General features: G+C 42.1%; 2 protein-coding genes across 3 annotated transcripts in view; one reads left to right on the forward strand and one right to left on the reverse strand.

Moving 5' to 3' along the window:
* Positions 1–8196: 8196 nt before the first annotated feature.
* pigw (phosphatidylinositol glycan anchor biosynthesis, class W) lies at positions 8197–10367 on the reverse strand. The gene has a single exon (XM_041197223.1). It carries the CDS (start codon positions 9942–9944, stop codon positions 8391–8393), a length of 1554 nt encoding a protein of 517 aa, XP_041053157.1. The 5' UTR covers positions 9945–10367; the 3' UTR covers positions 8197–8390.
* Positions 10368–10847: 480 nt separating this feature from the next.
* LOC121283108 (unconventional myosin-XIX) overlaps positions 10848–14713 on the forward strand; it is a 55853-nt gene continuing 51987 nt past the window's right edge. For both annotated transcript variants that reach the window (XM_041197220.1, XM_041197222.1), the window contains exon 1: positions 10848–10956. In XM_041197220.1, coding sequence (XP_041053154.1) covers positions 10891–10956 — 66 coding nt within the window. In that variant the 5' untranslated portion in view covers positions 10848–10890. The remainder of the gene's footprint in view (positions 10957–14713) is intronic.

Here is a 14713-nt window from a genome sequence, read left to right on the forward strand (position 1 = left end):
TGATGGTCTTCTTGCCAGATGCTAATTGAGACCCTCAAGTGAACAATTAATACCCACTTAAGGGCCTCATCCAGGCATTGCTGGTACTTAAACAGCAGTGTGCGGGAAAGTCACCACAAAAGAAGCCCGAAAAGCAAACCTTGGCTGTTTGCTTGCGGGTCCCCAGGGGGTATCCCTCATTGTCAGGTGCACCTAAAAATGAGGTGTCAAACTGGTGAAGCTACAACACAGGGCTACTTACACGCCAAACAGCATAAACAGCATGTGATAGACAAAACTAAGTGATCCCCCAAACACAGGATCAGATCCAAGCTCTGCAGTCGTGCCACATCCAGTCATGAATGGTGGTGGACAATTAAACAACAGATGAATCGAGAAAGAGGTGCAAAGGTGGCAGGGTCCCCACCCCACACCTTCTAACCCAATTAAATGTCTCCCCATCTCCAAATTCACCTCTGGGGAAGCCATTAAATCCTGCTCTATATCTCCAGAGGTGGCTTCAATAACAACGTTTAGAGTCAGAGATGAAGGTGCTAGCCCTGAGCCAAGGCTGACACTATTTAAAATGACATATATGAGGTCTAACTGGGTTAGAGTTGTGGGCCAAGGTCAAGGCACAGAACCAGGTTATAGAATACCTTATTTGGCTGAGCCAGCCCTGGGTTTGGTGGTCTTGGATGCACAGGGGAAGAGATTGCGATGAAGTATCTCAAGTTGTTATGAGGGCTATGGGTGTAGGTTGAGATCTATCCTTGGATTATAAAATCATAGAATGATGCAGCACAAGAGAAGGCCACCATGCCAATGCTTGCTCTTTGGTAAACTATCTAATTAGTTCCACCCCCTTGCTCATTCCCTGTAGCTCTGTAAATTGCTTCCCTTCAAGTATTTGTCCAATTCTCTTTTGAAATTGAATACTCTATCTGCTTCCACCACCCTTTCAGGCAATGCATTCCAGATCACAAAAAATTGCTGCACAAGAAAATGTTTTCTCACTTTGCCTCTGGTTCTTTTGCCAATCAGCTTAAATGTGTGCCCCTGTTGACCGACCCTTCTGTCACTTAAAACAGTCTCTGCTCATTTATTCTATCACAACTATTCATGATTTCAAATAACTCTATCAAATCTTCCCTAATCCTTGCCTGGTCTAAGGAGAACAACCCCAACTTCTCCAGTCTCTTTACATAACTAAAGACCCTCATCCCTGGTATCACTTGAATAAATCTCTTCTGCACCTTCTCCAAGGCCTGAGCATCCTTCCTAAAGTGAGGTGCCCTGAATCGAACATAATGCTCCAGCTGAGCTGAACCAGTGTTTTATAAAGGTTAAGCATAACTTCCTTCCTTTTGTACTCTATGCCTCAATTAATAAAGCCAAAGATCTCGTGATTTTTAAAAGCCATCTCAATATTTCCTGCCAACTTCAAAGATTTGTGTAGGCACACCCCTGCTCCTGCACCTTCTTTAAAAATTGTACCATTTAGTTTATATTGCGGCTTAAGGTTGGAAGTCAGACTTCAGGGGTCTTTAAATACATAGGTTTAGACATTAAGCAGAGCAAGTGACAAACCCAACGAGAGGAGATGCAATTCTAGACCTAGTCTTGGGGAACGAAGAAGGGCAAGTGGGTGAAGTGACAGCTGGCGACCATATCAGAGACAGTGATCACAATTCAGTCAGATTTAGCATTACCATGGAAAAGGACAGAGGTAAGGCCGGAGTAAAAGTCTTGAACTGGGGGAAGGCAAATTTTGCAGAAATGAGAAGGGACTTGGCTAAGGTGGACTGGACAGCACTGCTGGAGGATACAACAGTGGAAAACCTGTGGGAAGCACTAAAAAGCAAGGTCCTAATTGTACAAAGTAGACATGTCCCCTACAAAAATAAGAGTGGTACTGCCAAATCTAGACCTCCCTGGTTGTCTAGAGGAATACAGGGGAAGATCAAACAGAAAAAGAAAGCGTACAATAGGCACAAAGAACTAAGCACTGCTGATAGCCTAGACGAACACAGGAAGTGCAGGGACGAATTAAAAAAGGAAATAAGGAAATCAAAGAGAGGGCATGAAAAAAGATTAGCAAGTAAAGTTAAACATAACCCAAAGATGGTTTACCAATACATTAATGCTAAAAGGTTTGTTAAGGAAAAAGTGGGACCTATCAGAGATGAAGGTGGAAACTTGTGTGTAGATGCAGAGGCTGTGGGAAGGGTTTTGAATGAATATTTTGTCTCCGTGTTAACAAAGGAAAGGGAGGATGTAGATATAATAGTCCAGGAGGAACACTGTGAGATATTGGATGGGATAGTCATAGAGAGGAAGTACTCGAAAGGTTGAAATCCTTGAAAGTTGATAAGTCGCCAGGGCCAGATGGATTGTTTCTGAGGCTGCTGAAGGAAGTCAGGGAGGAGATTGCAGATGCTCTGAGGATGATTTTTCCAATCTTCACTAGATACAGGGGAGGTACAGGAGGACTGGAGAAATGCAAACATAGCTCCATTGTTTAAAAAGGGATCAAAGGAAATGCCAAACAATTATAGGCCAGTTAGTCTTACATCGGTGGTGAGAAAATTGGTAGAATCAATCCTGAGAGATAGGATTAACTGTCATGTGGAAAGGCATGGACTAGTCAGGGATGGTCAGCATGGATTTGTTAAAGGAAGGTCTTGCCTCACAAATTTGATTGAATTCTTTGAGGAAGTGACAAGATGGGTTGATGAAGGTAGTGCAGTGGATGTTGTGTACATGGATTTTAGCAAGGCATTTGAAAATGGCAGACTAATCAGGAAAGTAAAAGCCCACGGGATTCAGGGTAATGTGACAAACTGGATAAATGGTTAGCTTTGTAACAGGAAACAAAGGGTAATGGTCGATGGATGCCCTTGCGAATGGAAAGTTGTCTCAAGTGGTGCTCCACAGGGCTCAGTGTTGGGACCCTTGCTGTTTGTGTTATCTATTAAAAATTTGGACGTGAATGTGGGGAGTACGATTGGGAAATTTGCAGATGATACAAAGATTGGCTGAGTAGTGGATAGTGTAGCGGATAGCCATAATCTCCCAAATGATATAGATGAGTTGGAGTGGGCGGTAAGGTGGCAGATGGATTTTAACATAGAGAAGTGTGAGGTCATACATTTAGGGACGTCAAACAGTTACAGGGATTATGAAATAAATGGGAATATATTAAGAGCAGTAGATGAAGTGAGAGATCTTGGCGTACAAGTACACAGGTCCCTGAAGGCAGCAGTTCAAGTAGACAAGGTTGTAAAGAAGGCATATGGAATGCTCTCCTTCATTGGTAGAGGTATAGAATATAAAAGTAAGGGTATAATGTTGCAATTGTATAAAACACTGGTGAGGTCACAACTGGAGTATTGTGTGCAGTTCTGGTCACCACATTACAGGAAGGACATAATAGCTCTGGAGAGAGTGCAGAGGAGGTTTACAAGAATGTTGCCGGGGTTAGAAAAATGTAGCTACGAGGAGAGATTGGATAAGTTGGGGTTATTTTCCTTGGAATAAAGAAGGCTGAGAGGTGACTTGATTGAGGTGTACAAAATTATGAGGGGAATAGATAGAGTAGACAGGATAAAATTGTTTCCCTTGATGGAGAATTCTAGAACCAGAGGACATAGATTCAAGATAAGTGGCAGAAGGTGTAGGGGGGGCATGAGGAAGAACTTTTTACGCAGAGGGTAGTGGGTGTCTGGAATTCGCTGCCCAAGTTGGTGGTAGTGGCAGAAACTTTAAACTCTTTTAAAAAGTACCTGGATCTGCACCTAAAGTGCTGTAAGCTGCAGCGCTATGGGCCGGGTGCAGGAGGGTGGGATTAGAAAGGGCACTTGGGTGTCTTCGGGCTGGCATGGACAAGATGGGCTGAATGGCCTCCTTTTGTGCTGTAAGTTTTCTATGGTTCTAAGTCATGAGTGACATTGAAGCAACAACCTTATCTAGAAAACATTAATCGTATTCCAATAAATCAGGTTAGACCCTTACAAAAAATATCCTGCGTCCAAGGAAGAAACAGGCCATTTAAGAAGTTTGATCAGGCAGTTGGACGGGTTATGCACTCAGACCAGATCTGACACTAGTTATGATGTTTTGGAGCTGAGTACCTTGATGAAATATCCTACTATTGAGGAAGTTCTGAGAACAAAATAGGTGATAGGCATTAGTTCACCCATCAAGATAGTATAATTCTGTATAGCTATAACACTGATGTGGAAGGGACTGGAAAAGTCTGATGCACTGAAGAGCTATCTTGAGAATAAAACAGCTTGAGGTAAAAGATTAGCTTTGGACTCATTTTTCCATGATAAGCACTTATTGTGAGTAATATGCAGCTCTAACAATTTGCCCAGTTCCACTTCTCTCATGATTGTAATTTTCTTGAATTCCTCCCTCCCTTTCATTTCCTGATTTACAGCTATTCCTGCGATGTTACTTGTATCCTCTGTAGTGAAGACTGATGCAAAATACCTGTTCAATTCATCTATTCCCAAAGCCTCTCCTCTTTGAAAGCCTCCCATTGTCAATTTAGGTTTTCCAACCAATTTTTGATACCAGACCACCTGGGATGGATCCCTTTTCAACTTACTAAAATGTGCCGACTTCCAGTCGTCTTTTTGTTGGTTGAGATGCATCTGGACCAGTTGGGGATGCAATGTCTTAGGTGCATATGGAATGGTGAAGCAAGCTCGAAGCAGAGTTTCAAGTTGATCCAAGCCATTTGCTGCTCTGTTGCATTGTGGAGGGGGAGTGACTAGTTCCAAAAATATGATAAATCCCCACCTAGTGCCCAAAGTGTGTAATTACACCATAACGACAATGATACCGTATAGGAACACTGGCCTGGACTTTGCTCTTAGCAGTGAAAAAATGGCTTTGCCATTCACCTTGCTGACAGCCGTGACAGACTTTTCATGACTTGTCATCGGAGATTTCCTTGCATCTGGCATCTTCTCCATTGTGGCACCCCGGTTTGTGAAGAGGGCTAGCGACAGTGAGATTCTTCAGTTGATCAGACTTGAGAATCCTCACTGAGGAGTGCTTGGTGCAATCCAGGATGTATAAAGCAGGAAATATAGATTTAATTGATATAGAGAAAGCACGATAAAGACTGAGAAATACAGATGGGATTAAGGGAGAGAGATCATGTGTGAGACAAGGAAAAGTGAAAAAAATTTAAATCTCCAACACTAATTTTCTTCTGAGTGAAAGAGATTTGACTCTTTCAAAATTAATTCTTCAGAAACAGAAGTTGTAACAAGCAACAATTATTTTTGCTTATTATGCCGTTAATCACTCACTCCTAAATGCACTAAATACACTTGCCCTAAATTTTTTCAACCTTTTTTAGTGCAAAAATAGCAGGCAAGTACCCCAATTTCCCACCATTGCAGATCATTTCATTGCTGAGCCAACTGGCAAGAATTGAAGCAGCGCATCATATCTGACTGTAAGCTACAGATTGCCATGTTTAACTACACGTGCATACTCCAGATGTCAATTTTCCTATATTATGAAAGGAGTGCTCATAGCCTCAACTTATTCTCATCGCAAATTCTGGATCACAAAGAAATGGGGACATAGGAATTTACAATGGGAAAATTGGACACAAAAGGTGGCCAAAAATGCAATTTTTAATTAAGAAAATCTAATGAGACTTAACATTTTTAACATCTCCATGGCATTGCATTTACTGAGTTAAGACCAAATGTAATTTTCAGGTAAACAAATTTGAGGCTGGGAGAAAAATGGAGCAGGGCTTGTAGGTGTAATTCAGTCTCTATTTGAAATCATAATGCCTGTACTTCTAAATAATAATATGGAATCAGAAAATGCCATTTATAGTGAAACATCAAAACTAATGACAATTTGGGAAGGCAAAAAGTACAGTTAGTTAGAATGTAGAAGTTTTTTTTCTGCAGTGTAGACTGAGTAGGTGTGTTGCAAAACTGAGATACTACACCACTTCCACTGAGAGGAAAGTATAATTACAGTGTGACAGGTTTACATAGGCAGTTTCTATTACAAACATGGACATAGAAATAACTAATGAAAAACACTGACACAAAGGTGCAACAAAATCATGCTGACAGAATTAAAGGACTTTCAAATGTCTTTTGAAACTCCTGAGAGACAATATCAATAGGCATTCTCCGATCCACTATTCTAGTTACATTCAGCAATGACCTTCACATATTCATTAATAGCTTTTTTTTTATAGAATTGTCACGGTTTGGAGACATCATATGGAGTGGGAATTGCAGTGATGGTAAGTTTTACTTAATTGAAAACAATATACCAAAATGACCAAAATTAAGATTTTACAACTGGTGATGAAAACTGTTAGCCTATTCATGGGTAATTTGAACACTTGATTGTCTTTGTTCCTTCATATGGAAAAATATTTTCAGGTTTTTTTATGCATACCATTAGAGATGATAGAAATCACACCACTAACTTTCCAGATTAGAGCACTTAACTTCTGCAGTGAAATAGGAGAAGTGCCTGTAATAAGCAATAATATAAGACTGCAAATCCATGGCTAGGACAGTCAGTCAGGTCAACTTGAAAACAAAAAAATCTTCATTCATGCCTATTTGTGGAATTCAAACAAATAACTTGACTTTTATAGTCAACAGCAATACATGCTACAAATTACGGTTGGTAATAATAGATGATGAATATTTAATGCATGATATTCACGTTAAAATAGTGGGAACATTAATTTTTAAAATAAGGTTATCATATGAATATGCTTTTGATTGGTCTATTATAATAGACCAATAACAATTTCTGTTTTAAGGTGTCAAAGACAGAAGATGTTCAAATGCTTAGTACATTGATTAGCATTCAATAAAGGAAAACGTAAGCTAATATTTTGGCAAGACAATTCATCGGACCCCAATTTTAAGTCTTTATTTTACTAATACTGATTTCCCCATTATCCCTCCCCAAGGTACTTAAGAATACAAATTACTAATGTAAATTTTTAACTTAGTCAATTTAAACTGGTCAATCCAAATAAATCCATGGGTTACCCTGGCCCTAAGACAATTAAAAGTGCAGTAGTAAATCAGTTTTGTCTTGGAAAATTGAGTGCTGGGCAATATTAGGTGTGTGTTCTAAAATGTTTCTGTTCATAAATAACAAATATGAAGCTGTACTTTGTATTTCCAGGTAGATCTGATTAATTGTTTTAACCTAGGGGTTGAAATCTATCAATACTCCAACTTGGACTATGTAAAATGTTATTGGAATACATACAACTTTTATTTTTTCCTTTGAACTCCACACCATGTTGATCCAAGATGGCCACTGCCAATCATATCTGGAACCAGTTATTTTGGAGTAGGCAAGAACACTTGTTAAACACTCTTTGCCTCCTTGTTGAGAAATTTCAAACATAAATCTACATCCTGTCACATCATAATTCATTAGAAGTAATTTGTTAAATTGATATACACCTGCATGAGGCAAGTTCTACTATAGTTGTATTTGAAATTTTGCAATTATAATACTTTTTTGATCACTTGGCAATTTCAAAACTCTTCTAGAAGGACAAAAGCAGCAGATGCATGGGAACACCACCACCCGGAAGTTCCCCTCCAAGAAACTCACCATCCTGACTTGGAAATATATCGCCGTTCCTTCACTCTTGCTGGGTCAAAATCCTGGAACTCCCTCCCTATCAGCACTGTGGGTGTACCTACACCACAGGGACCGCAGTGGTTCAAGAAGGCAGCACATCACCGACTTTTCAAGGGCAACTAGGGATGGGCAATAAATGCTGGCCCAGCCAGAGACACCTACATCCCGTAAATTAGTAAAAAAATTGAGACCTTCCACTTCTGGAGTAAAAAAGATGGTGTGTTTTATGTTGTTGCAGGCAAAGCTTCATCCATTTTACTATTTAAAAAAATAGAAATTTTCTGTCTTATCCATTCTTAATCTCTATTCCATGCACCATCTCAGATGAAAAGGGTTATAATAATCCATTTTTAGCCTTCACCAATATCACTTGAAAGTTAGCTGCAAAAAAGTATGCAAGAGTGACCTGGAACTGACTTGCCCTTTGATTTTGGCAGTGATGCACTATGACTAAAATGAGGAAATTAGCAGATAGGACAAAAGGACACACAACTCCACATTTGACCAGAACCTAGTGCCACTTCTTAGATAGTACACTCTTCATATCTAAAATTTGCTTTATTTTTTGCAGAGAATAAGTAGATTAACAACAGACAGATAAATCCTGCACATGCAGAGTTATAAATGTTGTGAGGTATAATGTTCTAGAGAGGGTTATTATTGAAGTGCAAGAACTCTGATCCCTATAGTGTCAGAATGCTTTTACTTTGATGGAAGTGAATCATGGAAACAGCAGATCACCAAAACTTTAAAGTAATATCATTGATGTGTAAGATGTAGACAATGAAGCAATTACAGAACATATAAAGCAAAAGTACAAATAAAGAAGTAAGTGTGTTGCAATGAATAGTATCTATTGTAAGATTCACCAAACCAGTCAAGATATTAGATTGCAGAAAAAACAGCAGTTGGTTTCTGCTTACAGCTTCAATTAGACAGAAATGTATAGTGGTTTTATCCACCTTTCTGGAAGGATTGCTTTTTAACAAAGTCCTACCCTTCTCGCGTTGGGAAGAATCTAGTAAAATGTTCCATGAACTTGGCACATTAGAAATCCCTGAGATAACTTTGACAAATACTAAAACAAGATCAGCCAGCATGTGAATCATCAGAAAAAACAAACTCTGCCCAACTGTCCACAAAACAAAACTTAGGTTGGCCATCCGGCGTGATACAGTCTCTATGAGAGCCTCACACACATGCAGTAGCAGCCACAATAACAAAAAGCTCATCAAAAGGAAACCTTGCACTTTTACCCAGTCTATAACCAATGTCCTCTTCTTCATTATGTAAACACCTGCCTGTACACCAGCCATGTAAACAGCTGTGTATCCAAGCATTGAAAAGAGTCCTTCTCTGTTGGCATTAATGAACCCAACCCTCGTGCCTTTGCCATCACTTCCATGCAATATAAATTGCTTCAGATTTGTAGTTTCAAGGACTAATTGATAACAGATGGCAATGCTAGCTGACAAGATCCAAGAACTTCTAACAGGACATAATATCATAAGAATAGATGACAGGATCCTAACTATTGCCAGTGTGAAGAAGAAGTTCCAATGTAAACCATATTCAGATATGTGCTCATGATAATCCACTGCTTTAACACTTATTAGACGAGCTACTCCTAAGAAAACCAAGGGCCAAACTGCTATGATCTGTTTAATGACAAAACTAAATTTGGAATGTGATATATTTTTGTTCCTCTGTCTTACTTCAGGAGAAACAAGGGCATTTGCAAAAACAAAAGCTGCCACTCCAAAATCCATAATTCCAGTCCCATATGTTTCAGCTTTAGCATAGCGTCTTGGAAATATTGGAAAGTCCACAGCTAGAATGCTGATGCCAGTCTTTATGTTAACAAAGACCCGAAACAAAGTGACAAAGGGAATGTAATTCATATCCAAGCTGGTTTCCAAAAAAGATCCTATGACTTCTTTGAAGTGTTGATGGGAATACTGTTTTCTTTGACTGTATATCTGAAACAAAGATAGCACAAGTACAGCTGCTAGAACCAGCACCACCCAATGAAGTATATCTGACAAAACCGTGCAGGACAATACAAGAGATGCCACCAGCACAATAAAATCAATCAACAGCAGTCTTTTCCATGATGATGATGATGATGATGCTGCACTTTGTCCAACAAAATACATTAATATTAGTCCTCGGCAGGTAACACATAATGCAGACAGAATTAAACCCAATAAATTCTCAGCCAATGTAGTACCACTTAGGTTACTGATAAATGCTTCTTTGAATTCTTTTTGTGCCATATTGGAATTGATCATGTTTCCTGAAAAAGTCAGCTGGTGATATGCTGTATTTGGTAAAAGATTATTGAAAAACAAACCAGAGTATATAATTGATTTACTAATCCTACAAATGTCATTGGCCTGAAATGTTAATTGTCTGTCTCTTCACAGATGTTGCCTCACCTGTTGAGTATTTTCAGTATTGTTTTTATGTTATGCCTAGAATTAGGATAGGTTGTTTCTGTTAGGTCAGCTGGGGAGATAAAATAGATCTTACTAGATCAAACATGTTTTTAAGAGTCATCCTATAACATTCTTGTATCAGATGCCCATTTTAAAGGCATTCTCGATTTTGTCCTTATTCCTTGTCCAAAAGAAGTTACTCCTGAGTTTTTGGCTATTGCAGTGCTTAGAAATGGGCATTGGGGCAGTTCACCCAGAACAAGGAAAGCATCTGACAGCCGCCTGATGGCACAGCCGATACTGAAGTTACCTTGTGAGGCACTGGAGGTATAAACCCAAGTCTTCGTGCTCTGTGTTTGTTCACATTGTCATCCCCACAAACAGGCAAAGGTACCATCCAGTGAGCGCCACAAGAAGCAATGAATCACATCTAAAAATATATATCAATGTCAGACCAACACGTTCGGATGAAGATTATTTTGCTCAACTGTGTCGTTTACCAACGAAGCTTTTTCACGGCTGTTGAGGGCGCTGGACTAGGCTGGTGCTCACCGCCACTGCGGCCGAGCACAAAGACCGGGATAGAGCGCGGCTGCTCATCCTGAGGCGGCGAAGCTCCCGCTCCCGGCTGCTCATCCTGAGGCGGCGAAGCTCCCGCTCCCGGCTGCTCATCCAGAGGCGGCGAAGCTCTCGCTCCCGGCTGCTCAGGCTCCGGGCCTAGCGGGGACTGAGGTGAAAGGTCAGGGGAACGGGAACAGCCGCCAGATCCCGCGAGATCAGCCGGGAACGGGGAGCGGGAATGGCCGCTTCTAGTATCCCCGCTGACCGAAAGCGGAGAGCACATCCTCCAGCAGCAGGGAGCCAGGTAAGAGCGGCGGGCAGGCAGGGGGACCTGTATGGGCTACAGGCGACTTGGGGGGCGGTAAGGGGGCTGGGGATAGGGCGCTCATTGCTGGGGGAGTTAGGGACAAGGTAACAGGAGGTTGGGAGACAGATTTAGGGGCTGAAGCTGCCACATGCCACCGCCTGCTAACCCCCCTCTATCCGGAGTTCACTGCACTCGGGAGTGTGAATGAGGCGAAGTGGTTTTATTTTCCTGTAACAGGAATGATCCTCACAAGGGCGATGTCACCTTCATGTGTCCCATTGCATTGAATCTTTCCCCAATTTCTGTATGGATTGCTCTTATTTGATTGTGAGGCAAACTACAGTTTTTTTGTTTTAAACATTTGAAGTGTGTAAAGTTTGGGGAAGGGGGGGGGGGGGTGGGTGTGGTGGAAAGGGTATAAAACGATGCTAAACTCTGGAATATAGAAACGCTGCCAATCTTAACCTGGGAATTTGAAATCACAAACATGGTAACGGTGACTAAACATCAGTTGTTCTTGATTGGCTGAAGGGTGTTTTGAAGTCCGTGAAAGGTGCATAAATACAGGTCTTTCCGATATTAAAGTGTCTGGTCACCAAACTAATTTATTTTCAAATGGTGACTTGTTGCTAATCTCTGGAGAATAATCAGTATGATTATACATAGGGGTCTTCCTTTACTTCTCAGACAAAGTTGGCATTATATCGACATTGAGATGCAAATTTGCTATTATAATAGCAGCATTTGTTAAATATTTAGTCTTTTTGGTCATGAGAAGCCCAGGCAAGAAAAGGGAAAAAAAATCCAAGATTCCTAACTGTAACGATTAACCGATGCCCAAAGTAAAAACCATTTGAATTTTCATAGTATTTCCAAATCGACTTTCTCTATCCCTTATCTGTCAGGAACTGTGTGTGGGTAACAGGATCAAGCTCAACTGTGATGTATCCCACAGCTGATTGGCTTGCTATCTGGACTAATGCCTGAGGAATGACAATTCAGGTTAGCTATAGGGGGTGACTGGTAATAATGAAAATACTCTCCTGAACAACTAGCTCTTTCCGGAAAGGAGGATATTTGATAAAATTTTGTTTTAAGAAGAGGAGAAACTTGATCCAGAAGAAACTTGATTTTTAACCTCACCATGGCTATCATAGAAATATAAAGCTGAGTGCATTTCATTTGTGACAAAATTGTACAATATGCCCTGAACATGCTGATGATTCCTTGAATATATTTTAGAATTGCACTTTAAATATTTTTTAAATTGTAGCTGGTGTGGTTTCTGCTTTACAAAGACTGGGAGTGGTAACCGCACGATTCAGTGATTTGTTTGAACTTGCATTGCTGGATTTTGAGTAGTTTTATGCAACCTCTTACGATAACATGGTCATACATTCATAGTTTAAATAACAGTTTAAAGTATGTTGAAAATTATATATACATATTAAATTTGGCTTTACAGTGGAAATAAGTTAATGGAAAGGTTGTGTCGGAGTGTTTATTGGCGGAATTTTTTCGAAGCTGGTAGTTGAGCCATTAAATTCCTGGTAGGCATGGCAATATTGCTGTTTCGAGGATCTCCTCTGAAACAGTAAGAATGGGCTCGTCTCCCTTACTGAGTCTTGCTGTGTCTGACTTTATGGAAACAGTCAAGCCCTCAACAGATTTTGAGTCTAACTCCACCCTGTTGAAAAATGTCACGTTGTCATTAGTAGGATTATAGAAATTGTTTCAGAGTGGGCTGTGGGTGTTCTGTTACAAAAGTAGCAAGCTAGAAGTGACTCACAGCAACCACGATGCATACTGTGAAGTTACTGTCCTGGCTTGTGAGCAATTCCTTGGCTGCGGTGCGTGGATTTCACTCTCGCAACTTCCAATAGTTGTAACTTTTAAAATTTTTTTATTTGCCCTTTGGGTAAGCATTTAGACAATTGTAAAACTATTTTAAAAGTATGCAAATGTCACAATTGAGTTCTTATGGATAGAATGCAGTTGTTCAACATTTGGGCATAGAAACCTTGGGCTGAATTTTCACGATGGCGTGAAGACAGGCCGCGTTTCCTGCCATCAGTGAGTGGGGAGCTAATTGTAATACATTAGCACATAATTAAAAGGCTATACTGCCATGTTCCTGGGACCTTGCCGTTTCGTCCATCCATATCAGCGGGAAAGCGCTCTAACGTGCACTTGGCGGCTTTCACTTTGGGGGAACTGAGGTGAGTGAGCAGCAGCGTTCTCCACAGCTCACCTGTTGTTTACAGGCCTCTGGCACGGTGGGGGCGGGGGGGATGGGGGAAGGAAACTGATGCCTGGTCCCGCACACAACTGCTGAGGAGTGGATGGTGTCCGGGGGCAAGTGCTGGCCAGCCTCAGAGGCGACTGCTGAGGGATGGGGGTTGTCTGGGGGGGTAAGTACTGGCCAGCCTTGGAGGCAACTGCTGGGGTAGGGGGGAGTTTGGGGGGGAGGGGGTCAAGTACTACCCTGGCGCTGCATCCCGCACACAGGCAATGGAGGTGGAGGCAGGGTAAGCGATGGAAGTGGCCACGCATTAGTGACCCCTCTATAAACTGACCATGCCTCTGCAACTAAAACAGAGCAGGTGCAGCCACAGTGATATGACTGGGGTCAGGCTCCTAGCCTGCCCGCCCATGCAAGCAACGCGGAGGCACCAAAGGCTCCATACCTGAGCATCCCCTCTCCCTGCCCCAACCCCCCCAGCACATTCTTCGAGTCCACCACCACTTTATTGGATCGTGGAGCAGTTGGTCTGCACACGTTTTACAATCTCCTCGCCAATGCTGGCCATGTAGCATTCACTGCTGGAGGTGCTCACAGCCTCTTGCAATCTCAGCATCCCAATTTGGACCAGTGTCCCCCATGTCGCAGGTTGACAGGGCAGTCATGCAGTGCACTCATCTCTGGCCGTCCGAGGGGTGACCAGCACTCTCCGGGAAGCGTTAAGGGGCGGTCACGCAGGGCCAGGAAAGGTGCTGAGTACAGCCGTGATAACCATGTCTCTCTCTCTCTCTCTCTCTTTCATGTTTCAGAAGGACCATGTCAGGTTCATGGATCCTGGTGATCTGGCTGTATCCTTGATGGCCTACAGAGACCATAGAAGACGGAGGAGAGAGCGACTGAGGTACCTGGCTGCACAAAGGCAGGAGCAGCAACCTCATGAAGGAGAGGCAGCAGGGGCTCCCATACACGCTGCCCAGGAGCGACAGTGAGCTTTGGCTGGTCAGCACCTAACGACACCCAGGGTCTACAGATGCCGCCTGCCATTCCTGTAGATGACTGAGAACCAGTGTCGCCGATGACTGCTCATGTCTAGGGATCTGGTGGCTCACATCTGCAGCTTACTGCAGGACTTGGCACCAAGGGGACATGGAGGGCATCCACTGCCAGTGGCTGTGAAAGATGAAGCAGGTGCACTCGGGAGGCCCTCAAAGCTGCCAGATTTGTGGAGGATGACGACATGCAGTGATGTGTCCCCATAGATCCTTACATCGCAGTTGTGAACGTTTGACTCCAGTCTGGCTTATGGTAGCACCAATACCCTCTGTGAGAGTGCTCTTGTTATGGAGATGCAGGGGAGACGTTAATAGTCACACGATCGCAGGAGCATGATGACAACGTGTAGTGAGGACACCATAAATCTTCATATAGTCTCTGAGAATGTCTGACTCATATCTGAGCGAGGGCAGCTCCCTTGCACCCCATGATCAGGGCCATCTTAGGGATGCAACCATG

Source organism: Carcharodon carcharias, chromosome 10 (assembly GCF_017639515.1).
Source record: "Carcharodon carcharias isolate sCarCar2 chromosome 10, sCarCar2.pri, whole genome shotgun sequence".
Lineage (NCBI taxonomy): Eukaryota > Metazoa > Chordata > Chondrichthyes > Lamniformes > Lamnidae > Carcharodon > Carcharodon carcharias.

Excerpts from the sequence above, each read along its gene's own strand:
- pigw (XM_041197223.1), bottom strand. The coding sequence starts at position 9,944 with ATGATCAATTCCAATATGGCACAAAAAGAATTCAAAGAAGCATTTATC.